The sequence below is a fragment of the Eubalaena glacialis genome, chromosome 3, assembly GCF_028564815.1.
Source record: "Eubalaena glacialis isolate mEubGla1 chromosome 3, mEubGla1.1.hap2.+ XY, whole genome shotgun sequence".
NCBI lineage: Eukaryota > Metazoa > Chordata > Mammalia > Artiodactyla > Balaenidae > Eubalaena > Eubalaena glacialis.
In genome coordinates this window covers 153,395,456-153,423,313 of record NC_083718.1, presented here as the reverse complement: position 1 = coordinate 153,423,313, position 27,858 = coordinate 153,395,456, and the positions used below count along the sequence as shown (strand labels likewise).

Sequence of the window (27,858 nt, the reverse complement as noted above, 5' to 3'; positions counted from 1 at the left end):
CCTCTCTCCTCCTCCTGTTCAGTGCAGTGTCCTGTTTTAGAGTTTGCAGTTCATTATTTTATATCAAGAAAAATCTCTGATCTTTTAGCCCTTTCCTTTCTGAAACGGTGTTCATCTAGTTTTTAGTTTTCCCCAAAGCACCCTCATTCTTGACGTTAAATGCAGTCTCTCTCTAAACCTAGAGCAGGTGAGCATAACACGGTTGTGCTAATTGCAGTCAGGTACTAAGGTGATGGTGGGTTTGGGACTACACAGGCAGGTGGGTAGATATGGCATATCTTGCTGGGCAGGAGTCTTTCCTTCACTTGACCTTCAGAACCTTCCTAGAATCTGAGTGTGTTTTCCTTCCTCCTGAAGCAAAGTTCTAAAATAAAGATAAAATATAGACTATAAAAATCATAGCCACTATATATATTTAAGATTTCCATAAATATATGAATAATTGGAAAGAAAGATAGTATTATCAGCGAACATGCACCACTGGTAGGCATGATAAATTCTTCCACATATATTCCATCAGTACAATGAGTCATTGTTAAGTGGTTAAGTGCAGTTAAGTGGTGAGTGTTTTGTCTATATTTTTCATATTTCATTGTAATTTTATACAAATTAAATTTAGTTGGATAGATTGACTCTGTCTGACCTGTTTCCTAGAACTCATACATGAGGTTTGTCATTGAGATTATTACTTTAAAAATGCCCTCGAAAGCCCCTCAATTTGGTGCATGACTGTTTAAAAGAAATAACTGTAAGACTATTTTACAGCAATTTTTAAGGCTTCTCTTATATACAAGGTAAATAGGACTGATAAATTTGCATGATGAAAATAGATTTAATTAGGTGAATTTAGCTAGGCTTGATGAGGTGAAGCTGAATTTAGGATGAATGATATTTTTAAACAAATGAATTAGTCTGATGTATTTTTGGATTTGCAAAAAATTTTCTGAGAACATGTAGCAGGGTCTTGCATTCACACACACCTCTTTCTCTAACTCTTACTCTCCTGTGTGTGTGCGCGTGCGTGCGTGTGCACGCGTGCACTCGCCACTCATACACACACACCACTCACACACCACACACAACACAGTGAAATAGAGAAGGGCCCCGGTAGCTACAGTGTGCTCAACATTTTCTCCCCCTTCTTCAGTTACTAATTCTGGCTGGTGAAGGGCATATCTGGTGAAGTTTGCCCCTGTCTTTCCTGTTCTAACCCTGTTATTTCAAAACAGAAGGAATATCCTAATGTATTGTCATTTGGGGTTTTCCATTTTGGGGACAAAAACGCAATTGAGTTTCCTCATGATTCTCTTTACTTCCACCCTATAAAGGATAATAAAGTCACCCATTTTCTGATCCGGAACCCAACTTGTTTTCCCAGGTTCCCTCCTACGACCAACACAAACACAGACATTTACCAGCAAAACAGAAGCTGTTGGAAAGATTTTTTGGCTGCTGAAGTGGGCTCCTGTCACCAGGACATGGCAGACTTTTTGCTGTATTGTCTCCCAGCCCTGGTCTGAGTGTACTCCAAAGAGAGCTTTATGTAATCAGTCTTTCCTGACATGTGACGTCCTGTCATTTTCCTCCCCTTCGGCTCTGCTGCCGCCCACAAATCAATAACATTGCCTGGGAAGTTCAAGCTGGTTTTGCAGCCACCCTAAGCTCTGTATTTCTTAAAGAGTATGTCAGAAAATGTAAAGTGTCCTAATGATATTTTTGGCTGATGACACATGGCAGAGCTGATGGACTATTTATAATCAGTGGCACGATCGCAAGCACATTATTTTTATTTCACTTAGAGGGGGAGCCCTGTCACTTGCTACCTCTCTTTTCAGACAAGTTGATGCCATCTTCACCTAAAGTAGCTAAATCCTCTTTGCAGAGTGTATTTGCACTCTCTCCTTTGTGTTAGGAGCTCCCCAGTTCTTTCCAGTAGAACCCCCCCCCCCTTTTTTATTGTTCTTAGGCTGGGGGAATGATGAGGGCAATGAATGATTTGTTGCAACTGCTTTAAATTCTGGCCATGCCTTCACTATAAATGTCTCCAGTGTTTGCTGCTCAGATCTTGCTACAGTCCTCTGAGTGTAGGCATGGCTGGCATGACTGAGGCAGCAGACACAGCTACTGCATCCAGCACTTGTCCCAATTTTACAGGACTGAGCATAGCAGAGCTGTCTTTTGTTGAGCAGCTACTATGTTCTAGGTAGGCATTCCATGCTCAATATCTCGTTAACCCTCTCAAACCTGTCTGTGGCAAGTGCTGTTATCTGCAGAGAAGAAATGTCGGGGGAAAACAGGAGATTAAGTGAATTCTCTTCAGCGTCACACAGCTGATAGGAAAAGCCCCAGGACTCCAGTTCAGATCTCTTCTAACAAACCACACCTGCTCTTTTTCCACAACCCTGCCCTGCCTCTTCCCAATTAAGTGGACACTTGTGTGTATATGGTGTGGACGTGCAGGGGCACTTACCCATTCCCAGCTGGCGCAGCTCCTGTGAGTTTAAAGGCTGACCAGAGTGAGAGATGGAAGAACTAGAAACTTCTCAACCTGGGAGTAAACCCTAGTATAAAAGGAACCATGTACTAGAGGGTTTTGACGCACTGCAATGGGAAGTGTTACCTCTATAAAGATAATGAGCTCTCTCTCTCTCTTTTTTAAAAAATGTTTCCACAGGACAGAGTTTAGGGTATGGATTCGTTAACTATATTGATCCAAAGGATGCAGAGAAAGCCATCAACACTTTAAATGGACTCAGACTCCAGACCAAAACCATAAAGGTAAGAGGTTACATGTTAGCTCCTTATTTGGGAGGCACTGGTTAAATTTCATTCCTTTGATCTAATAAATTCAGGCTACGAGGGAGCTGGCAGTGGCATTCTTTATTTATTATTCAAAGGACATTTACCATCCACTGTACTAAGTGAGGGACACAGATCATTACAGAAGAAAGAGCTGAGGGTTGAGTAGAGGGAGGGGACCACAAGCTGTGGGACCTCCAATCCAGAGAGCAGGTAAGATGCCAGGGACGACTACCCCCATCAAGAATGCCTGTGAGCTCAAGCCTGCAAAGATGGTCAGAGCAGAGCCAAGGGAAGAAGCTGTTCCAGGCAGAGGGAACAACACATGCAAAGCTGTGAAAATGTATATAAACATTGTGAGTGGGGAACGACATATAGAACACACTATGGCCTGAGGTTGAGCAGGGAGATGATGAAAAGATGAGGATAGGAGGTGGGCGGGGCCTCACATGCGAGGCCAAGCATCTTGGTTTTACCTAAAGGTGAAGAGGACCCTCCTAAATAAGACTTGAAAAGGAAAAAATCAGTTAAAAAGAAATGCACTGGTGTAAGAGGGACAGGTACCATAGCATCTGGGGAGGAATGAAAAAGTAAACATTCTAGCAATCCAAAAATAATCAGACTGGTAGATAATATCTCAGGAGGGGTTGTTTCACGTCCAAAAAGAAAAACAGTCCCCCAGCGCCTGCTCCTCCAAATGGACATTTCTGTGGCTGGATAGTCGCTCTCTCCATTCAGACTTGACCTTGGGAGGATCCTTGAGGAGGTGGTGCTGTTTGCTTTCGGCCGCTGCCCCCTGACAGCCAGTGGTGGTCTCCTGGATGGAGCCTGCCTCTTCCTCAGCCTCCCTCTCCCTTCTTCCCCCACCTCCAGGCAGCATCCGGTTTGGGGGCAGCTGCCAGCTGATTAATGAGTCCCATCCTTCATAGCCTATTAAACCATGGGGAGGTGTCTCCTGGGCGCTCTTATCCTCACGACAGCAGGTCTGACGCAAAGTAGGACAAAAGAGAAACCTCTCCCAGAATGGAAATCTATAGATGGCACCAGCTCTCAGCATTTGAAAACACAAAACCAGAACTTTTTGGTTCAACAGAGCTACTTTTCCAACATCCAGACTGACAGGAGGCTACTGGGGTAAGAAAATCTTAGCTGGGAGGTAATCAAAACAAAAACAAAACAAAACAGAAACCTTCTCTTTTTGGAATATATTATGTGGCTATCTTTCTTTCTCTTTCTCTCTCTTTTCTTTTATATCTATCTTTCTTTCTTTCTTCTTTCTTTCTTCCTTTCTTTCTCTCTTTCTCTTTCTTTCTCTCTTTCTTTCTTTCTTTCTTTCTTTTTCTTTCTTTCTTCCTCCACTCCCTCCCTCCTCCTTTCTTTCCTTCCTTCTTTCCTTGCTTCCTTCTTTCCTTTCTTTTAAGCCACTCTACTTTTGCAGTTTAGTTTAGCTTATTTTCTAAAGATGATCGCTTTCCTGATCTCATACAGTCTGGGCTTCACAAAGACCCCAAAATGGGCTTGACACAGGTTGCCTCAGTCTCAGCTTAGAATCAGTCCCTGTGAGTTCTCTAAGGGAGAAATAATCGAGAGTTGTTTAATTATGGGGTAGTCCTCTGAGAGACAGGAGCATTAATTTCTTTCAAAGGAAAAACATACCTATTTTCAATGCTTTGAGATGGGATGCTCTTGTCACCTGATTCTTTGATGAGGCCACAGCAGGTTGAGAGGTGTATTTGTGGGTTTGATTGATTTTTCTGTGTTATCCAGTTCAGCATTAGAATGTCAGACATTTGCTCTTCCCTACTCTTGAACTGAGAAAGATGCTTTTCTTTCCTCTACAGTTTTCTTAAAACCCAAACCTCCCTAGGAGCTTAGGGTCAAATTCTTAGCCATCCATTCTGCTTTTTTAAAATAAAGTATTCCATGAAGCCATTGGAGATTCCCAAAAGGCTGAGTGGATCCGGCTTTTCTGATCTCAGAGTGCACCCCCCCTGGCCCATGATGCCATCAGAAGAAGTGCTGTGTCTCAGTGGATCTTAGAAACAAGGAACATTGATTATTTTCTTTCTGTGAAGAACCAGTCAGCCTCCTTCCCATCTCTATATCCCTTTCCCCACTCCCTCACCCACCCTGTGCTCACCCTGCATCAAAATGCTGCCAACACATTTGCACCCAGCAGCAACGTGGGCTTCCGAGGCACTGTAGGATTCAAAATGCATGATGCCACGGCTGAATCAATAATTTCCATTCTCTACGATGAATGAAAATTTAATGTGCAAACCTGGGGATTTCAGCCCTTTCATTAAAGCGTTTATTTGCCATACTAAAAATTAAGTTTGAGTGATAGGTTCCTTTATTAACTTTTCTTCCCTTTCCTAAAGGGACACAGTGTTTCAGGTAAAAATCATATTAAAGGGAAGGAAAAAAGCAAACCCTTTTTGTGTGCTGTTAATAGTCTCATCATTTATTAATTTTTTTAAATTACTTTTCTGCCTTTCAGGCCACTATTTACTTCTTCTGCTTCAGTTTGCTTTGATAAGTGACATGAGATTTATCTCTTTGCTCTTATTCCCATGAAGGAATAAGATAACTTGCCTATCTGGATAAAACAAGTATCTTCTTTGGAAGCATGCATCATAGAGATCTCCTCAGAATCATGTAGTACATGTTTGCAAACTTAGGTCAAGTCTGTCCCTCCTTTTGCTTCCTGCAAAACACACGACTTCAAATGTAATGTACAACGTAGATGCAGGCAAACCAAGAGTTAATTCCTAAGCTTTGAAGGTTAATGATGAACAGCTAGATTCAGGGATAGTTCTAGAAAGCCCTGAGGGAGTAGTGGAGACTATAGTGAGCTGGAGAGCACTTAAAAGGGCAGCTGTTCTTCGGCTACTACTGATTATTTAAACCCAGATCATTGTCAGATCTTCCACTTATTCAATAGAAACCAAAAGCTAGGTATTTTATGCCAAATCTCCCAATTTTTAAAGGTTAAAAACCAACTCAAAAATTTTTAGAGCATTATGTAGGCAAGCCGAACAGAACTTAAGAGATGACTTACGGAGAAGCAGTTTGCAGCCTCTGAACTCAAATTTAAATACACAAACACTATTTTGCATTTTGAAAGTGAATGATTCATTACTAGGCTGCTAGTAGAAGGTGCCCACAAATGATGGTTCCCTGTTAACAACTGTTCGTTTCCCCTTTATTAAGAGGGATGTAATGTGACTGTGTGTGAATACTGAGGGCACGTGGAGGGCAAGACCAGGCCCCTGTCCTCAAGGAGAATACAATCTTAGCGTAGACACAGCATCAAAGCAGAGAAAGAGAATGCTTCATTAAATAAGCCCCTCTAAGTAGTGTGGATGACTGCAGATAACTTGCCTATCTGGGGGAAAAAAACAAGTATCTTCATTGGAAGCATGCATTACAGAGATCTCCTTGGAACCATCTAGTACATGTCTGCAAACACATGACTGCAGAGGAATTGTTCTTTGGATTATAACTTCTTTAGTGGGAGAAAGTGGCCAGGTTCCCACCCCTCTTAGAGTTTAGGCTCAGAGATGAAGTGACTTGTCCGAAGGCACACAAGTGGCCAGCAGTTGAGCTGAGTTAGCATCCAAAGGTGCTGTGAAAGATTCTTCCAGAAGAGGAGCTACTTAATATGTGAGCATGACCTTGAAAGGAAATAATAATAATAATGATAGTAATGATACCTTATATTGAGTATTTACTCTGTGTCCAACAGTATTCTAACCCCTACGCACGTTTAATAACATTTAACCCTTGAAGCTTCCCTAGGGCTAGATGCTTTACACACATCGGCTCTGATTCTTAAAATAGTGATTCTCTCCTTTATACAGTTGAGGAAACTGAGGCCCAGAGAGGTTAAGAGACTTATCCAGGATGACACAGTGAGTAAGTGAGATTTGGAATAAGAAAAAAATGTTTTAAAAATAACTGGCAATAGGTCGTCAGTGTTGGAATGTCTCACTGCCTGCTTGCTCAGCAGCACATGCATTCTGTGAGTGTGTGGGTGTGTATTTGGCTCTGTGCACACATGGGTTATACTCCCTGGTGAGGGAAGATATATAAAAAGCAAACAGATGAATTGCATGGCTCCTCCAGGTTCTTCAGTAAACAGACTTGTGGTTCGGGGCTTCTGCCATCAATCAGGAGACAGACCTGACTTCAGATCATATCTTCTTAGACCCCTGCTTTCCAGGCCCTGAGCTAGGTCCTAGGACTTCGGTGACCTAGGGATGGCAGTGCCCTGGAGATTCTTCCATCCATGTGAGTCAGAGAGGCATGGGGTATGGACCATGGGCTTACACTGACTAGCCTGCCAAAGACCCAAAATTGGGTCTTTTCTCAGCATTTCAACCATAAACCCAGTGGAGATTATTTGCCCTGTTTAGGGCCTTGGAAGTGCTGTTTAGCTTCCAACCCCCCACCCCACCGCCCGTTTGTGTCCAACAGAGATCACTTTAGATGCTGAGAAGCACTGAGCAAAATGGCTGTGGATTCTGGAAGATGATTCCCAGTACTCCTGGACCCCACAGTGGATGCCCGTCCCAGTCCTGAACCTCTGGAGGGCATTTACAAGAGCAGCTTCTGAATTCCAGCCTCTTTCTAAGAAGCACTCTGTTGAATGCAGTTGCAGTAGTCCAGCTCTGTGTTGCATTAATTAGGAACAAAGAAAAGTAGATGGTTCTGTAGTAGCTTCAAAAGAGGGATATGTTTACCAAAAGTTTGGATTGATATACAAGTTACACTGAGAGCCTTCAGTAAAAAGTGATCCAAAATGGAATTTGAGGATTTAGAATCCTAAACCTTTCAGTGTAGTGGGACACCTGTTTGGGTTTTAACCTGAGTTTGAGGAGCAGAATTAGAGAAGCGTTCACTGCTCTGCCTCTGGAAACTCGTCTGTCATGGGAGCCACAAACATGCGAAGGAGCACCTCTAATGCAGTGAGATGGGGGCTGCCACAGGGCTGCAGGGGTTCCCACTTGATTGGGGTAGAGGAACCGGAGTAGGGAGCTGTGCACGGTGTGAGCAGGAGAGGGATCTGGTCAAAGTAAAGCTCCAAGTAGGTTCATCTGGCACTGGTGCGTCACTTAGGTTGTTTGACGAACGAAACCAGCGGCTTGCAGGCTGCTGTGCTAAGTTTTTGTCAGCCTTAGACTTTGGTTTTCCTCAGCTCTATTAGGAGCTTTTTGACTCATTTTAAAAGCAAAACAGGCTTATTTATAAATAATTCGGAAGATTCATTACCATGTAATGAAGGCAATGTCAGCCATTCCCAGCTCCATGCTATTAATGTTTTTATATTTTTCCTTCCTTTTCTCATTGCATTACATTTACAAATGATGTTGTGGCTTTTCTTTTCCTAATCATTGCATTAAGCTATTACTCAAATTATAAAAATATGAATTTAAAGAAAGCATTCCCAGAGCACAGCTCTTGTGCAAACTGGAGGTGTGAGTGATTTCAGGATTAGGTCGCGATGAGGGGACAAAAAAGCTGCAACTGCCACTCTGACTGAACCCAGGAGGGTTGGCACTCAGTCAGGAGAGGAGGTGAGAGAGTAAAAAAGAAGCTTTATCACGAGGCAACAGCCTGGTTCCAGAGGGAGCAGAGCTAGAGGAGGGGAAGGTGTGTGAGTGAAGTCTTTTCAGAAGGGGAAAAAACCCTCGCTTCTCCGGGAAGGAGAGCAGCTCCTTTATTTCAGCCTCTTGCTCTGATGTTGCTTAGCCATTTCTCCATTTTCGCGTTATTCTTCTAATAGCACTAACGGCGCCTCCAGGGGGTCTTTCCACACTTGAGTTTTGCAGTTTCCAGTTTGCCCCTCCTGCTTCTTTCTCTTGCCAGGGGTCATCAGGGAGCCTTACCTCCCTCCCTCCGCCTGCCCGCAATCCACCTGCCTTGCTAAAGGTCTCCATTCCGCTGAGGCATCTTTTCTTTGCTCTCGGCATAAGCAATTATGTCTCCTATCACTGCTCTTAATGCTTCCCGGAGAGTTAGCAGATCATTTTCTGCTGGCAGATATCACCCCACCCAGAAATGATAGACTACCTCCCTCGGTCTCATTAATAATAAAAAGGCATTTTCTCTCCTCCCCCATTATGGCTGTAGTCAGAGCCGGTGTGGAAGTGCTTCCCTGCCAAGGTCAGCAGGGGCGACTGGATCACTGAATCCCCGAGGAGTGAAGAGAGGGGGTGGCAACACCAGTGGAAACAGGAGACCCGTCTACCCCAGTTGTACCAGGCACTTTCTCTCCTGTGACACATTCCGTTTGGCTGCTTTGCTTCCTAGCATCCTGTTAACTTCCGTTGAGTGATTAATTTCAGATACAGGTGTAGGAGTTTGAGAGATGGAAATACAGTTCCCTTACTCTCTGCCCAGTGAGGCTCTTATGTTCCCAGTATCTTAAAGGTCATCCACAGTGTCCTGTGTCTGGGTTACAAAAGAAAGTTGGGCAGGCGCAGGTTACAAGGACACTTAAGTTTTCAGAAGTGTGTGGAATGAGGCTTGGGGGCTTTAGCTGTCTACAAGTGTACAAGATCCCACAGTGTGATGTGAGCTGCTTAAAAAAAAAATTCAGCACACCCCAGGTGTCTTAGGAGAATTGTGGACTCCAGATCCCAGGAAACAGTGGTCCTTTCTTGTCCACTCTGGTCAACCCATCCCTGGTGTCTTGTGTCCATTTCTCAGCTCCACGTTTTGAAAAGACCAGATGCTCTAAGGGTTGTCCAGAGGCAAATGAGGAAGATGGCCAAACGGTGCTGCACTCACATATTCACTCCACAATGGTTGCTTTTCCGTGCTCTAGAGGAAAAAAAAGTGACTCTGAAGCTCAATCCTATATGTCAAGAATCTGGAAAGAGAATCTATGTGTCTATCATTTGCCTTGGGTGGTAGTGAGTCCCTGATTGTCAGACACATGCAAATGGAGTCATTAGGGGTGACTTAGAGGGATTCCTATACCAGACTGGAGTCTGACTAAATGATTCTAAAGGTTCCTTCTAGCTCTGAGATGCTATAACTTTGTGTTGTTCCTGGGACTCAAGCTGTTCTGTCTACTAGCCACTAGCCATATATGGCTATTTACATCTGAGTTTAAAATAATTAAAATTAAATGAAAAGTTCAGTTCCTCAGTCACACTAGGCATGTTTGAAGTACTCAATAACCACCTGTAGCTAGTGGCTACCATGTTGGACAGCACAGATCTAGAACGTTTTCTTGATTCCAGAAAGTTCTGTTGGACAATGCTGGCCTAGAACATCAGCGGCCCTGGGGAATAAAGGATCACTTCTCCATGGTTACCATGAAGCCCCAGAGCAGATCAGCTGGTCTGTCAAAGGTCATAGGGCCACATCCCTCTCCCCTTCCCCCTTGCTGTCCATTCAAAAGAGCTCTGAGTTCAGATGGAGAGTCCGGTCCAGCTCCGTTAGAAACTACTAGGATGACCTTGGACAACTTAGTTGATTTCTCTGGACTTATTTCCTCATCTACAGAATGGTTCCTTCCAACTTTAAGTCTAACTAATAAAATATTATAGCGTGATCTCTCCAGCTTGGTAACTTTCCAGGGAAAGTAGCAGTTTGTGCCAAGTACACGGCTTCTATTTCACTGTCCACGATAGCCTGGCATAGTGGAAAGATCCCAGAACTTAGTCATATCCAGCTTTGTCTTAGTTTAGCTGTGTGACCTTAGACAAGTACTTGACCTCACTGAGCTAGAGTTTGTCGTCTGGAAAATGGAACTAATAATATCTCACTTATAGGTAATCCTGGCTTATAGTGGATTGCTTGAGTAATGCTCCCCAGCATGAAGATGATAGTGAATAGGGTTACCCCTAAGGTAAAAATTACATGGGGAGAGGGGAAGACTTTTTCCCATCTACATGTTTCAGAGATACATAAAGAACGAATCTAAGTCTTACTTTGTATAGTGGAAAGTATCATGGAGCTTCCAAGTGGCCACAGCAGTCTTACCAGTATAGCAAGATTCAGGAGTTGAAGTTTAGTGAGGAGACTCGGTGTCTTAAACCCTGAGTCTGAGACCAGCTCTTCCGCTAACCAGGCCATAAAACCTTTAGCACATCTCTCCCTTCTGGGGGTCACTAGACAGACAGTAAGGTCCTCATACCAATAATCCCCCTTGATAATTAGATGGACTTTTTAAAAGCAGTTTTAAGGCACACGAATTCTATCACCACACCATTTTTTAAAAGAATTATTTACCCAGCCTACTCTGTGCCAGAAGTACTCTCATGATATTCTTGGATACGCTTCAAATCTGTGGTTCCCTCTAGCTCCTTCTCCACATCAGAGTCAGTGCCTGGGAAAGGAGCTAAAATGCATTACATACAGTATATTACACATTTTGTTTCAATTCAGAGACTGTTAGTGCGCTCCTGCCCTACGTAAGGCTTTGAGACTAGATGCCACAGAGGGTCTGCAGAGACCGCTAGAATGCTCAGACTATTTGGGCAGATGAGGTGTTAGCACAGATGGCTGTGATGGGAGGCAGGGTGTGATAGCTGCTGCCACTGAAATGTGTATCATCTGTAGAGTCCAAGGAGAGAGCAGTCATTTGTGCCTGGGCTTCATGGAGGAGGTGGCATTCAGGCTGGGCCTGGAAGGATGGGCAGGAGTTCATTTTGCCACGAGGATGAACAGGTAGTAAGAACCAGAGACATTTTGTTTGAATTGGGGCATAGGGTGCTTAGAGGGGTTAGCAGGAGATGAGAGGCTGGGCCAGATCCCAGAGGGCCTTGGATGCTCAGGTAAGGGATTTGAGCTTCCATCACAAGGTGCTGGAGGAACACCGAAGGTTTTGAGCAGCAAGAAGTAGCACAATCAGAACTCATTAGAAACATTACCATCAGGTTGCCCATGGTAAAAGAATATCATATCAATCATAGATCATATATCAGGTGGTGGGTGGGGGAAGTTTGAGGAGTGGGGCCACATAAGCAGACACCTGTCCTGCCTGTGGGCAGGGCTGCAGCCACAGGCACAGGGGTAAGCTGATCCTCACAATCAAAACTCTTGTTTCTAGGAGCCAGCTGGCTTCCTTCTTCTTTCCCAGCTCCTAGTGGTGGGATCAGAAGTCCCGGGGAGGGTGTGCTCCTAGAAGGCCCTGGAAGCACCAGAGTCTGTTCTCTGCTGCCATCCTCCTGGTCTCTTTGGAATGTCTGTCCCCAGGGATCTGTTTGCTCTAGGGAGTTTCTGCTCACTCAGAGAGTACGGTGTTACAACAGACTGGGGAAAATCTGCAGCCTGATCTTCTGAAAGGAGTGTGTCTCCTCTGCTAGACTAATAGTCCTACATGTCAGGGACTGCTGTATTCATCTTTGTACCCCCAGTGTCTGGCATAAGGCCTAAGTACACAACAATTGTATCCAAGCCACTATTTATTGAGCACTTACTGTGTGCCGGGCATAGTGTCTAAGGATCGTATATGTATTCGCTTGTTTTATGTTCTAATAGCTCTATTAGAAAGCTTCTAAACTAGGTTATTCAAGTGATATAGCTCAGAAAGTGTAAGTGACTTACCTCAAGCCTTACCATTTATAGCTAGTAAGTGATTAGGATTTAAATCTACATCTCTCTAACCCCAAAACGCTTGCTCTTAACCCCTGTCTCCATTCCAGAATAGACGCTCCATTTCAGTTAAAGTAACATAAATGAGAAACTCCTTGGAGTGACCTGTCTCAAAATACAGTTGTCTGATGCTCTATCACCTATCAGTGGGACCCACAAGATAAGGGGTGTTGAGGTCAGGAAGGATGCTCCTAGTGTGTGGAGCCAGAATAGAAATAGGAGAAGGTTGGAAGCTACGGGGGAGACAGGTTTGAACTCAGCAGAAGGAAGAACTTTCCAGTAATCAGTGATGGCCAGTGATGGTGTAGGCTGCCTCGTAAGGTAGTGAGCTTCCTGTCTTTGGAAATGTGTAAGGTGGTTGGCCAGCTGTCTTACATCCTGCCCTGAACTTTTGAGGTCACTTCCAACATCAAGTTTCTGTGAAACAGATTTCAAGGATAATGCTTTCTGCTGAGATCACCAGCGTCACCTGTCACCCTTATTTCCACTTACCATGAATTATGGTTGTGGAGATTAGCAGTTTTGTGAATAGAATGCCTAGCTCATGAAAACATCCGATTAATGGTAGAGATCCTTGTAATTCAAAAGGGCCCAACAAATGACACCCCTGTTTTGTACATCCAAGTTTTAAAGCAATTGAGAGATAAGACAAAAAGAGAAAAACTTACGGAATCCTAAGTTCTTTATTAATGATTAAGGCCCAAATGGATTCCATGGACACAGTGGGCTTCCTAACATGGAACCCCACACTTTGACAGATTGACATACTGTGTCACAGGTGCTCTGGACCCCATAGGCCTCCCCACAGGAAAGCATAGGCGGCTCCCATAGAACTTAGAGCCTGGAGTAGAAAGTGGGCTTCCGGCTGGCATCTGGCTCCCGGAAGGGAGGAAGCAGGCAGAGTCTGAGGCCCACATGCTCATTCCCCTTGTTGAAGCCTATTCAGAGCCACTGCTCCACTTCCCCAGAGAAGAGGGGCTGCAGGGGTACAAAGAGGCCTGAACTGTTACTCCAGGGGGCATATCCTCCGCATGGGAGGAAGCGCCGGGCGTGGGAAACGAGTCTCCCCCTGTCAGGAGCAGCCCTCTGTATTACACTCTCCACTTGTTTGATTACTTCCCTCACCAGACTGTGGAACCTTTAAAGCCAAAACTCTCCCAGCACAGGGCCTGGCACACAGTAAGCGTTCAAAAAGGGGAGGAATGAATGAACGCTCATCTTCTAATACCAGTGTTTTCCTCAAGAAGCCCCTTTCCTCTCATCTTACCCTACTCATAGCACCCAAGATCATGTCTTTATCTTGCTTTCCAACTGTTCTCTTTTTCTGTACCATGGCGGGTCAGACAAGGACCAACGTGTTGCCCGATGACTCAGGAAAGCTTTTCCCCAGGCCGTGATGTTCCTCTCACCCTGCCAAGCCCTGGCTTGGGTGAGCAGGTGAAGGAACCTGTGAGTGCTGTGTCGCAAGGGGCAGCCCCAGCCCTGGTCCTGCTGCCCCATCTTGTGATGAATGACGGTGCCTGCCTTACCGCAGAGAGCAGCCTTGTGAAGTCATTTTGGAAAGTGGAAAGTGCTTTGTGGATGTGAGGCAGTGGAATCTGTAGGAATGTGCTAAAGGAAGTTCATGGCTGCGAAGTGGTAAAGGGTGATCCAGACCCCCACCCGTCCGATGGAGGAGGGCAGTGCTTTGTAGGCGCTTACTGGTAGTGTTCCAGATGTTTGCTTGTGTGGTAAAATTGGAAGGCGTGTCCCAATGGGGGCTAGTCCCAGACTGACCCACAAAAGCCTGTCTGAGTCATCACATAATAATATTTACCAAGTTGATACTAAACTCTAGGTATGTGCTAGACACATTAAGTCTGTCGTCTTAATTCTTTACAATAACCCATCAAAGGAGAATTGTTCCCCTTTTTACCAGTAAAGAAACAGACTTATCGAGATCAAATTACTTGCCCAAGATCACAAAGCTGGTGAGTATTGGAGCCAGCCCATGTCTCATAAGCTCTGAGCTGTACTGTCAGTCTTGCAGAGAGTAGGGGTTACTGTGAGCCTGCAGGGATGGGGAGGGATAAGGAGTTTGGAGTGACTGCAAATCTTCCATCCAGATCATTTGTACAATCACCTGCCTTTGGGCCACCCTTACCCAGAGAGAGAAGGGTCATCTCCCCACTGCAGCTCCTGAGCTCCAGAGCAAGATTGGTGCGGGCGTAGAAATACCAGTCTTGTTTTCAGAGGTTCTGGATGAAAGAAGTGAGCAGGATCCTGATGGTCTGAGGCACAGGGTTCTTTAGGGCACTTCCTCCAGCGTTGGAAGCCTCGGGCTCTAGCGGGGTTAATAAGCCAGCAATGGCGGACTCTCTGGAGGGGCTAAAAGTCAGCGATTTTTTTAGAAATGTTTCAGCCTAACAAAGGGCCTGACACCTGTAGTCACTCAGTTAGGGTTTAATAAATGTATGAAGAAACTTGAAAAGTTTCGATACTGGGGCAAGCATTTGGATGTTGAATGCGGGAAGATCCTTTTTGTGTTGTTTTTCGCCCACTCCCACTTCTGCACGTTTCCTAGACAGGGAACTAAGAGAACAATAGACCTAAGTTTCCAAATAGAGGAGAAAAACTAAGCAGGATTTAGGCTTGGTGAATGATTGAGGTGCTGTTCACCCTAGGGATGTGTCACTGCTCAGTGACTGGGGTCTGTCACAGTAATCCTCTCTCGCTGAGATTCTGCCTCTGTCAGAATCCTCTTTTGGGGAAATGGTTTTGGTTCTGTCATTGACTTTCCAGTGCCAGCTCCTTTTCCCTAGCAGATCTGTCCCCAGCCTGCTCTCCCCTGTACCCCAGCTCTAGCTGCCCAAAAATAAGGGGATCAAGGTCATTACTACCCATTGTGCATTTATTGGGTGCCAGGCAGGCACTGCACTAAGCCCTTGACCTTCATCATCTCTTTTGTCCTCACAACAGAGGAGGGCTATCATCAGGCCATGGCTCCCTGACCCCACCACACACTGTGATACGACCTGCCTCACCACCAGTCTCACCTCAGCTCTTTCTCCTTCCTGGCCCTTTTAACCCTTAATTAAAAGGGAGACTAGCCTCCCTTTCTCTATGTTCCAGCCCCACATATACAGCCCTGGAATGGCACACATCTTGCAGCATTATGATAATTGGTCCATATATGCACCATTCTTCCATTCAGCTTATTTATTGACTACCTGCTGTGTGTTGTCTGTTGCCCCTGTTGGACTTGGAAGTCCTTTAGGGCAAGAGACCACGCCTGTTCTTGCTTGTTGTGTATCCCCAGCATACAGCACTGTGCCTGGCTCATAGTAGATCCTCAGAAAATGCTTGCTAAGAGAGGCCTCTAAATCTAGTTCTCGAACAAGATTCAGTCCTTCCAACCCCAGATACTGGAGAATGGGAAACATGTCTCTTAGCGCTTAGCTTAGTAGGAAAACACAGCTATGACTTAGTAGGAAAACACAGAATGCTTAACTCTCAGCGATCCCCTTAAGTGGAGGAATCCAAGCTGCAATTAACCCAAAGAGCCATTAATACCCAAGTCATTCATTATGATCCGTGGGTGTTCATTCACTCTTTCAGTGGGTGTTCAGCACCCTGCGAGTATCAGGCTCTGTGTTGGGAGCTAGAACTACAGAGATGAATAAGACACACATACACAACCCATGACCTCAAGGAGATCAGCAGACTAGATAGAGAGATGGAAAATCAAGGTCAGATGGCTTAAGTACCATGGGTGCGGTTCATCAAGAGCACTGCGAAGGGGATTTTTAGGAGGAGGTAAGATTAGGGAAAAGCTGTCTAGAGAAGGTGGCATTTGATCTGGGCCTTAAAAAGAGTGGGATTAGGACCTGAGGAAGTAGGTGGAAAAATATTCCCTATGAACAAAAGCATAGAGGTGGGAAGGTATGTTTTGGCGGAGCATGAAGATCATTCAGATAATTAATTTGTCAGTAATTGGCAGGGGTGAGACAAGGGTGACCCTCATTACCATAGACATATCACTGTGATGTTTTTATTTCCTTCTCCCTACCGCTCCCTCCTCATGCCTAAAAAATACTTCTGCTAAGTTATAACCTGAAAGGACAGGGGTAGGAGAACCTTGTGTAGAGTGATGCCCTGTCCTGGCAGTCACATGGGATTCTTCGTCCTTCAGTCCCCACCCCCAGATACACACACAGGGACCCTCCATGAAATGGCCTCTGTGCATGTCATCCATGTGCTGGGAAGGAGCCTACAGAGGCCACCCATGAGTTTCTAGAAGAGGTAAATGCTCAGACTGGCTGCCTTGCTCCATCGGCAGGAGGAGGCCAGCAAGGCAGATTAGTCACTCACATCATTTTATCTGTTGAGTCAACATCTATTTTTAGGTGTGGAACCCAGAAAGGGACCTGGCATCTCAGCATGGAAAGGGAAAGAGTGCCATGGGTGAGGGGGTCTGCTCATCCTTCATGCCTCTTTGCGTGATCCGCTGCTAGACCCATTCTCAGATGCAAGGTCTCCTTCCCTGCTGGAGGTTTAGTTCCTAATGCCAAAAGTCCAGTTTAACATGTATAATTCCTTTTGCAAACATGCTTTTGTGTATGCAGAGCACACAGACACACACACATACTCACTCACTCACCCCTGTAGTCTTAGCAGGTCCTGTGAATTGGTTATACAAATTAAATAAAACTAAAAAATGCTAATAAGGCATATAGGTCCCTTCCTGTCCAACATTGTCAGATGTGCTCTGAAATGACTGTTTTCATCGTCTATTCTGAGCCATAACCGCCCCAGAAATAGCTTTAGCAGGAAAGTGCTTTTGTTAGACTAGCTGTAAATTATATTTCAAATGTCTGATGTTGTTTTCTTAAAAAATAAATAAATAAGTAAATGAAAGTCTAAAATTAATGACTGCTGGGGTTTGCTTTGCTTATGTGTACTGCTACAGATTTGGCTTCTTGCAGATGGAATTTCAGATCTGTTTACACTTCTGTGTTAGCTTTTTGGGGAAAAAAAAAAGCAGTTGAGAGATCCGGGAGGACAAATTTACAAAGTCGAACTTATTACTTATTATAACCATCGGTGAGGCTCACTTCTCTCTCCACTGCCCTCTCCCTCCCTCCTTTCCATCCTGCCCTCATTTTTTTTTTATTGTGGTTTCATCTGCTCCACCTCAAAGTTAGAAGGCAACTGGTTCTTGCAGATGTTATGACAAGGTCACATATCCAGTTTCACAAGCAGATGTTCATTCAGCCCCATTTCACCAGCACTTTGTCATTCAGCGAGAGCAGACCTTGTGGGAACAGATTGGAACAACGCAAAGGATGGGACATAAAAAAATCTTGCAGAGAACCTGATCGCTTTTATGTGTTCAAGAAGGGGATGGGGGTGGGGTGGGGTTGGCAAGGAAAGAAATCTGCAGAGCAGAATTTCATCGGGTTTTTTTTGGTTTTTTCAAAGATTATTATGTGTTGGATACAGTAAATCATCTATACGCCCACATCCAGGAGGTACATCTTCAGAACTCCATGTGTGGGTAGTTCTGCATTTAACAGCTGCCATACAGTAGCTATTTTGTTCTGCACTTAGAGACCCTTATCTGTGCATTTGTTTTAAGTTATCGCCAACTCTCCTTTTGTTCCTCTATTGCTGTTCTCCTGGTTCTCATTACTATTACAAAAGTAGCTAAAAATCTTAACTACAGAGTTATTTGAACTGACACTGTGAGTTAGAATGACAGACGCGGGGCTGTCATCTCATTGGTCGACTCAGTCTCTACTCAGAGGGTGTTGCCTGTAATGGATTTAGCACCTCTTGCCTTTTCCTAGGTCTCATATGCCCGTCCAAGCTCTGCCTCAATCAGGGATGCTAACCTCTACGTTAGCGGCCTTCCCAAAACCATGACCCAGAAGGAACTGGAACAGCTTTTCTCACAATATGGCCGTATCATCACCTCACGAATCCTGGTGGATCAAGTCACAGGTTAAGTATTTTTTTGTCGTTATTTTGTGTCTCAGCGTCACCAGCCAGTGCCTTGTGACCCATAGGAGCAGAGAGGTAGTGGTTACTTGGGAAAAAGGATATGGGTCATGAGTAAACAGATTTTTGACCTAAGAGAAAGACTTTTTATCAATCAACTGCCGAAATTTAAAATGGGCCATCTTGGGAAGTAGGAGATCTCCATCGTGGGAATTGTTCCAGCAGCAGCTAAACTACTTGGCAGAGTTGTAAAGAGGATTCAGCCATCAGGCTGGGAGTGGGGCTGAATGACCTTCAAAGTCTCTTTCAACCCTCAACCAAATAACATTACTTTTGTATGTGAAAAGAGCCTATATGTATAGCTCTGGCTCCAATGATAGCATTGTAAAGTTAGAGGCAACCTCAAACTGCCTCATTTCGCACATGAGGAAACAGAGGTCCAAAGCGGGGCATGTGACTTCTGTCCAGTTAGTTAGTAGCAGTGCAGGGATAACCGAGGATCTGGTGCTGTGATACTTTGGCCATCATAAAGAAAAGCAACCGCCGCCACCACCTGTCAGTAAGAAAGGCACCCAGGTTGCATTTTTTTTTTTAATTGGAGTATAATTGATTTACAATGTGTTAGTTTCAGGTGTACAGCAAAGTGAATCTGTTATACAAATACATATATCCACCCTTTTTTAGATTCTCTTCCCATATAGGCCATTACAGAGTATTGAGTAGAGTTCCCTGTGCTATACAGTAGGTCCTTATTAGTTATCTGTACTACATATAGTAGTGTGTATGTGTCAATCCCAATCTTCCAATTTATCCCTCCCCGCACTTACCCCCAGGCTGCATTTTTGATGACAGAAGGTTTTCACCTACTCTAATTTAAAACACCCCCTGGGAGCCATTTAGCATGTGTTTATCATTTGACTATTGCAACAAACCCTCACTGAAGGCAGCTCTGCCCCAGACGCTGCACAGAGGGACACCAGTGACCAGGGATGAAGGTGGCACAGTCCTGCCCGTACAAGACTCCAGTGTGATGAGTACCTGCTAGGGCTGTCCGTTGCCCAACGAGAGTTCAGGAGAAGGCGTGCTGTGCCTGGTGGGCACTGTTGGGAAGGAAGTTTCCATCAAGAAGGTGATGTTTGAACAGAGTTTTGGAGGATGACTTGCAGTTATCTGGCAAGAAGGAGGGACAGAGCATGCTAGGTGAATAAGATGTATCCTGTAGAATAGATGGATAGGACATACCCTAAGGCGTGGAGTTGAGGAAGAACATAACCTGTTCAAGGAATATCTGGCAGTTCAGCATGGCTGACGTGAGGTTCAACAGGAGGTTGGGGCCAGATCATCAAGGACATTAAATGCCACGCCCAGAAGTCCGGAGTTCACCTGTACGCAGCATGGAGCTATGGAAGGGTTTTTTGTTCATTTGTTTTTCTGTGTTTGGAGTGGGGAGCAATGAGGAATAGGTACCATGCACAAGGTAAAAAATTGAAAAGGTGCAGAAAAAGTATAAAAGATGTTTTTAAAAGGTATAATATGGTCAGAGTTTGCTTTTCAAACAGATTATTCAGTTGCCAGGTGTGGTGGACACATTGGAGGACTAGGAACTGGACAGTGGGTGATCAGTTACAGCAACTGAAGGGAGACCTAAGGACTGAGCGGGGGCGGGGGGGGGGGGCGGCTGGAAGGGACAGATGAGAAAGATGCCTGTGTTCTGTGGGTGGGGGGGTCACTGTCCAGGGCCATGATGGCAGAAATGCAGGCAGGTGCACTTTGATGGGTGAGAAGGATTCAGGAAGCCAGGCTCAGCCCTGGCCCCGCAGGTGGGCTGACTCCCCAAGGAAATCCATGGGACCCAGCGCATCTCTTCCCGGAGATGTTTACCAGTTTGGTTTGTTCACTCTTTATCAAGGCTCTTTCTCTTTCCCCAGGAGTGTCCAGAGGGGTGGGATTTATCCGGTTTGATAAGAGGATTGAGGCAGAAGAAGCAATCAAAGGGCTGAATGGCCAGAAGCCCAGTGGTGCTACGGAACCGATTACTGTGAAGTTTGCCAACAACCCCAGCCAGAAGTCCAGCCAGGCCCTGCTCTCCCAGCTCTACCAGTCTCCCAACCGGCGCTACCCCGGCCCACTCCACCACCAGGCTCAGAGGTTCAGGTAGGCGTGCCCACGGGGGAAAGAGCCCTGCTACACGAGTGCTGGACAAGAGCCAGGGAAGCCCACAGCCCATGGGGCGGGGTGAGAACCTCTGCCTCTAGGAATCACTATGGGAAATTGCCCCCAAATCTCAGTTTCCACTGCTGTAAAATGTTGATGATTGGACCAGATGCTTTTTCTAAGCCCCCTTTCAAACTACCGCTGTGACCGTGATTAATCTTCAGATTCTTTGATTGAAACAAAATTTCTGCACTTAACCAAATAAGAAGGTTCAGTTTCAACAAGAGTTAATCACAGATAAGTGACCACATTCAGCAGTTTAGACTTAAAGCTAAGGCAGTGGCTTTTAATAAAGTCAAAGAAAAGAGTAGCCCAGGAGGCACATCCTTGCCAGAGGGAATGGTTTGGTCTGCTCTCCTCCTTCCTCTGCCGGTAACTCTGTTGGGTTGGTGGGGGTAGAGGGGATCCTCTCTTCTGTGTTACCTTTATTCTGACATTGTCAGCAGACTCCGGGAAGACAAGGAGGAAGACTTTGTCCAAGCCTTATTAGTGTTTCCTCTGGGTACCCAACCCCCAGGAAGCTCCAGGTGCAACGGGGCATTCCCCTTCTCCTGGGACATTTCTGAAAGGCAGATTTCTCTCCATGTAGGCAGTCCAACCTTGACCATGTAGGCAGTCTGACCTTTGTTATGCAAGAGATAGGAATATTCTTGACCTACCCATAATAATTCTAAATAATTATTTTATTCCGCCCATGTCCCAACTTCCCTTTAATGAAAGGGTCTTTCTCTTTTTCAAACATCACATCGGAAGATAGTAGGCCCTTCCATCTAGCCACAATGAGGAGAAAAATCAGCCTCTGGAGTGTACTCCCATGCCCCCTGAACATGAAATGGTTAATGATTTCATGAAGAGTCCAAGTCATCTAATTTTTATTTCGTGTGAGAGTACATGCAGTATTTATGTAAAAAACCTTTCCAGCAGGCTTCTAATGGTGGAAACTATGGTTACTACTGCCCCATGATGTGAATAGCTTATCCCCAAGTAAGATACTGAAGGTGAAGGAGATTATAACAAAATGGCAGTTTGCTGGGCAGTGCTTTCAGGTTGTAAATAGTAAGCTAATTTTTTAAAAATCTGAACCCTCAAACCTCCCCCCGCATCAAAAAAAAAAAAATGTGTGTGGTAAGAAGGTTTAGTTAAAGTAGCCAGGCTAAGAGAAAAGATCCATTCTGATATGCAAGATGTGTGTGCTTATATTGTTAATCTGGAGCAGAGACCTTTATTCATAAATTTCATTACAGTAAAAGGTGAACAACTTAAGATGCCACCCCTTTTTAAAAATGTTCACAGCACAACGTAAAATAAAATCCTCACAAATGTTCTGAGAGGTGGGGGGAGTGGGATTAATTGAGACCTTGAAAGAAAGGAAGGTTCATTAGACACTTGCTTTAAACTCTAGCATTGACCTGAACATGAATTACTTTAGTTGGAGGCAGGAAAAGGGGAAACTACCAGCGGATAGACTCCTAAGCACTGGGGAAAGTTTTTGAGCTTTTCTTCTTTGAAAATGGAGCATTCTTATTAATAGTTCCATTGAGCGATCTTGCCATCTGTGAGGCATTAACCCGGAGACCCTCCTTCTCTTTGCAGGCTGGACAATTTGCTTAATATGGCCTATGGCGTAAAGAGGTAATTAAAACTCCACAGATTGCCAGATGTCCGTGTTGGCACAGACTGGGGCTAGAATTTTTTTTTAATTCACTAACTTTACTTTTTTTTTAATTCTTCCTTTTTCTTCCACCAGCATGTCAAATTCTCTTTTACTTTCAGACCTCAGTTGGTTTTGTTTCTTTTAGGGCACACAAAGTGTGTTTGTGTGTTTCACTTTTTCTTTTATTTGCAGGTGGGCTTCTCCTATGGTTCAGGTGCCACAGCTACCAAGCCTTTGATAATCTGGTCCTCTGAGCGGCTCCCCTAAGAGGGAAGGCTGTGACTCTTTGCCAGATGATTTTGCAAACTTGCAAAGCAACTGTTTTACATTAGCAATGCCAAGATTCAGTTAAGAGGGCAGATTCCAGCAAATCAAAATTAGAACATTTTGCTAATCATCTTATGATTGTCAGTGGAAAAATTAGATTTCGGACTACCAGCCCTGGCCAAAGCATGAATAAGTGCGTGGATGACCTTATGACTCCCGCCCCCAGCTCAAAGTGCATTTCAGGGCCCCAGCCTGAGAATGAAGTGTATCTGTGTGCACCTCAACCAGGGGTTTCTTTTGTTACAGGTTTTAGCAGTTATTAGCAATCCTCCCTTGGTTATATATGTATGTATGTTTTAAACTTGCTGTTTCTTTTATTTAAAACCTTTTTGTGGTGTTAAGGTTTGGGGAACTTTCTGAATGTAGTCACAAGGGTGTTCCAGACCTAGTCTGGAAACTGAATCTCGGGAGGTTGGGTGCTTTATGTCACTGTGTCCATGAGATTCCCACGTGTACTTTTGATAAGCCCCCTGAGCTGCTAGGGAGATAGCATCTTCATCATCCTGCTCTGTAGAGCTGCACACTTTAATTCCCCTTCCTGCAGTCAAGGGAAAGAGATGTGGTCTTGAATAGTCCAAGTCACACTCCCTGTATGAGGCAGGCCTTTCACCACTTGCTGTGCATGGTAGGTACACTGCTCTGGAAACTGGCACGCAGTGGAGAAAGTAACTTGACTGCAGACTTCACTGTCAGGGTGCCAGCCTCTCGAATCTCAATCCCAGCCCCCATGAGGGTAACTGTGAATTATCTCCACGTGTCTAGCATACTGCTTGCCTGTTCCCACGCATTTTACACTTTTTCCCAGCTCTGTCCCATACCTTTGCTCCTCTTGAACTATTGTGAGGTTGCACCAAATATTATGAAGAGAGTGATGCTTATACATAGATGAGGTCAGGAAAGACAACTGCAATGCGGCATGCACACGCCATCTCCTCCAGTTCCCCACCCATAGTAAACTTCACAAGTTGATAAGAGCATTCTCTTTTCCTGTTAAACCCAGATTTGGATCCAGAGTCCTTCCTACCAAAGTGCTCCAGGTAACATTACCATCTAGAGTTGAGGCTCTACTTGAAACCTCTTTGCTGGCCCTGGCTTTGGCCTTATACTATTTAGCCGTTCTCTACCTATAAACCGAAAGAGGTCAGTTGACTCAGTTGGAGGAGAGAAGGTTGAGAAGACAATGTTCAGAAATAATGCAAATAACCATTAGACATGGGTTTGCCCTTCTAAGAATCTGTACCATGATGTTTTTGGTTTTGTCCTGTTGTTTTTAAGTAAGAGGGAAGACTGACGTAGTGAACAATACCAAAAATAATATCTGTTGAGTCGCTATGTTTAGCATATCTTCAGCAGCCATTTGATTATCTAAATTTTAGTTAGATACACAACTATTCTTTCATAGGACTTTTGAATCTCTAATAATATATGCGTATTTTAAAAACATTCCTAAATGACACTTTATCCATTCACTTCCCCAGTTTTTGCTTCCTCTCCTCCTATCCCCCACTTCAAAAAAAACCAAAAAACAAAAACTAACCACATGAAAAGCAAGATACTAGTCAGTGTATCTAGTCAAAACACCTGTATGAGTTTGGTATAAAGTAAAATGTTCATAAATATTTTTTCTGCTGTAGGCACTGGTAACCTAATTGTTTTCATCTGATGCATCCATCATGAATCACATACATATTTTATCAGACGGTGAATAGAATCTAAAGGATTGTTTTTCTTTTCAAGATTACGTGAAAACTAAGAAGATTTTGAAGCCTAATACAAAAGTAGTTGTAATAGGACAAATAACAGTTTTCTGCTTTTCTAATGTACAGTGATTCAAGATATATAAGTGCACAATCCACTTGAAATCTCACTCCTGTGATGCTTAGAAATGAATTGCAGATAATATAGCATCAAGGAGTGATACATCTTTATTATTATTGCTCAGGGTTTTTTTTGGAACTCTTTTGAATAAATGCTAAATGAAACATAAGCCACCCATTGGATTAATAACAATGGGTGTATCTCCATGCCCCATAATATCGAGAGATCTCATGTATCTCCATGCCTGATAATACTGAGAGATCTTTGACAACCGTTAAGCCAAGGGACTGCAAAGATGGTAGACTTGAGCACTTCTAGGGCCATCTCCTAAACTGGCTTAAAAAATAAATGAAATGTCCCGAGCATCGACATCCACCAGTGTTATTCATCTATTCAATCAACAAGCAGTTACTGTTTTCTACGTGTCATGTCTGTGAGATTCCCATATGGGCTCCACTGAATAAATAAGTAGAGCAAAAGGATGAATGAAGTAGGTCCCCTTCTCTGAAGAGCTCACGATCTATTGTGGGGAGGGAGGGTGAGGGTCAGAGTGGGATACCCTATGAACATATACTTGATTGATAGTATGACAGAGCCTTGCTCTGGGAGTTCTTCGTGGTTTTTAGGAGTTGACCTAGGCCTTTCTCTTGGCATATACGTGCCTTAGCCAGTCTAACTGTTCCCATTAGAAGAAATGCCACAGACATTAGTTTTTGTATTTTGGTTTTTAAACCCTGAAGACTCTCCTGCAAACACTCACTCAGGCCTCTGCCCCGTGTCTGTGTCTGTGCATCTGTGTGTTATCCACGGTCAGACTGATGTCTGGACCAGTCCCCCCTTCTGCTTGTCCCCCCAGGTTCTCCCCAATCACCATTGACGGGATGACAAGCCTTGTGGGAATGAACATCCCTGGTCACACAGGAACAGGCTGGTGCATCTTTGTCTACAACCTGTCCCCTGATTCCGACGAGAGCGTCCTCTGGCAGCTCTTCGGCCCCTTTGGTGCGGTGAACAACGTCAAAGTCATCCGTGACTTCAACACCAACAAGTGCAAGGGATTCGGCTTTGTCACCATGACCAACTATGATGAGGCAGCCATGGCCATTGCCAGCCTCAACGGGTACCGCCTGGGAGACCGAGTGTTGCAAGTTTCCTTTAAAACCAACAAAGCCCACAAGTCCTGAATTTCCCATCCTTACTTATTAAAATATATATATAAATATATACGAACAAAACACACGCGCGCACACACACATACACACGCACACACACAAAAGAGAGAGAAACAAACTTTTCAAGGCTTATATTCAACCATGGACTTTATAAGCCAGTGTTGCCTAAGTATTAAAACATTGGATTATCCTGAGGTGTACCAGGAAAGGATTTTATAATGCTTAGAAAAAAAGAAAAAAACACAAAAAAATACCTTTGATGCATTGAATGTTCTTTCATAGCTGTCGTTGTTGACTATAATATACATAGATAGCGACGTGCAGGGATTTTTACCCAGCCAGCTAACTTTACTACCTTCCTTGAAGGTGGGTCTTTTTAAGATGACCATTCGCTCATTTGAAGAAGAAAAACAAAAAACAAAAAAAAATAAAAATAAAACAATTTTTACAAAGTAATGGGATTCAAAGAAAGAAAAAAAAGATTTTTCTTTTTTGTCAAAATGTTGATCCAATCAGATTGGTTAAAAAAAAAAAAAAAACCCACACAAATTAAAGAGGAATAATAAAAATTGCAAAAATTAAAAAAACTTTTGCAAATTTTTTTATTTTTCCTTTTTTCTTTTATATCATGTGAACTAAAACAGTCTTCTGTTAGGGGATGGGGGCGAGGGGGATACCTGATGACATTAACAATTTAATAACATTAACGTTGCCAAAGAGGTGGTCTCTTTGCTGAAAATGGGTTTCAAGAAAAATCTATTTTTATAAAATATAAAGAATTTTTACAAGAGAATCTGGATTTGAGAAAAAAATATTTTGACTGGCTAATTTAGGGGAAATTGACAACTTTGTCGCGTTCATACTGCACTGGTAACTTTTTAGAGATCAAGATGTGTGTTTTAAACTGGATTCGTAGACTGTTTTTTGAAGGATGGGCTATAAACAGATGATCTTCATATCTTTTCATAGCATGTAATAATAATTAAAAAATTATTAATTACTAGGGGAAAGGAGTGTTCATTCTACCCAGGGTACCACAGTTCCCCACAGTCAAAACCCAAAAGCAAGGAGATGAGTTGAAAGACAGTTTTTCTTTAAGTCATCAGTATGGGATGTCAGCAGAACAAAAATTAAAAAGATTAATTTTTCCTTTTGATCTAAAACTTCCTTAGTTTGAGCAGTAGGTGCTACGAAATTATTTACATATCTTAGTATCATAGTTAAATGTAATGTGTTTAGGAGAGGAAAACAAAAACTACATTTGCTTTAAATTCATTAAGGAATTTTCAAATTCACTTTGTAGCCCATGCTGATAGAATTGGGCTGTGTTGGTACATTTGAAACACTGTTTATGTTGCTTGAAACACTTATTTATTTAATCGCAGATGTGATGATGCCTATGGCCGAGATCAAATATAGCTAGATTGGCTAGACTACTTATTTGTTTACTTAAACTATGGGAAGAAGCATATTATTGTGTCATTCTGTTGTGTGTGTATGTGTATATACAATATAAATATATATATATAAAGTTATTTTTTCTTTGGGTTAATTTATTATAAGTTGTAACACTTGGCTAGTTTTGTTTGTATATGTCTTAAAATGTTTTCTTATGATATTTAAGTGACAGTTAAAGAGGTATCAAGGTAACTTGTGTAGAACTATTGTTTGATATATTGTCATGTTTGTTGTGAATATTTTTTCTTACTGCACAGTAGAAAAATAAAAACAACTGGGTCTTTATTTTAATGTAATTCAGATTGGGGAAAACAAAACAGAGCTAAGGGAACAAAATGACTGAGGGAGCATTCTCCCACGTCCAGTGCACTGATCATTTTAGTATATTTGTGCTTTGTACGGTTATATATTTAAAACAAAAACAAAACAAAAAAATACAAGGGTTCATGCTCTTCCCTGGGTAATAGAAACAGTTACTCGCTATGCATAATCTAGTTGATAGTTAAATTTGCTATTGCTTTTCTTGTCTTGTTATATACAATCTTTTCAATACCAGTTTAGTCTTAATGGTAATAAAACGTTATGGTTATTTATAACTTGTGCTTATTTTGTGCGTTTTTTCTCATGCTGAACCCACTAAGTGCATGTAGACAGAACTGTTGTTTTCACACTAAAGAGGCAAACTTTGTAGTAGTAGCCGTAGTAGTAGAGAGGTAACGAAAACCACGGCTGCATCATAGACTCCTCCTTTAAATTTTTTTTCTGTTTTTTTTCCTCTTTTCGGTTTTGAGAAAAAAACACCAGATTTCAGTTCAGAGAACACTC

At 43.4% G+C, this 27,858-nt stretch overlaps 1 protein-coding gene across 1 annotated transcript in view; it reads left to right on the top strand.

Moving 5' to 3' along the window:
• ELAVL4 (ELAV like RNA binding protein 4) overlaps positions 1–25,587 on the top strand; it is an 84,238-nt gene extending 58,651 nt beyond the window's left edge. The window contains exons 3-7 of the mRNA XM_061186606.1: positions 2,675–2,778; positions 18,240–18,393; positions 20,319–20,544; positions 22,198–22,236; positions 25,260–25,587. Coding sequence (XP_061042589.1) covers positions 2,675–2,778; positions 18,240–18,393; positions 20,319–20,544; positions 22,198–22,236; positions 25,260–25,587 — 851 coding nt within the window. The remainder of the gene's footprint in view (positions 1–2,674; positions 2,779–18,239; positions 18,394–20,318; positions 20,545–22,197; positions 22,237–25,259) is intronic.
• The last annotated feature ends 2,271 nt before the right edge of the window (positions 25,588–27,858 follow it).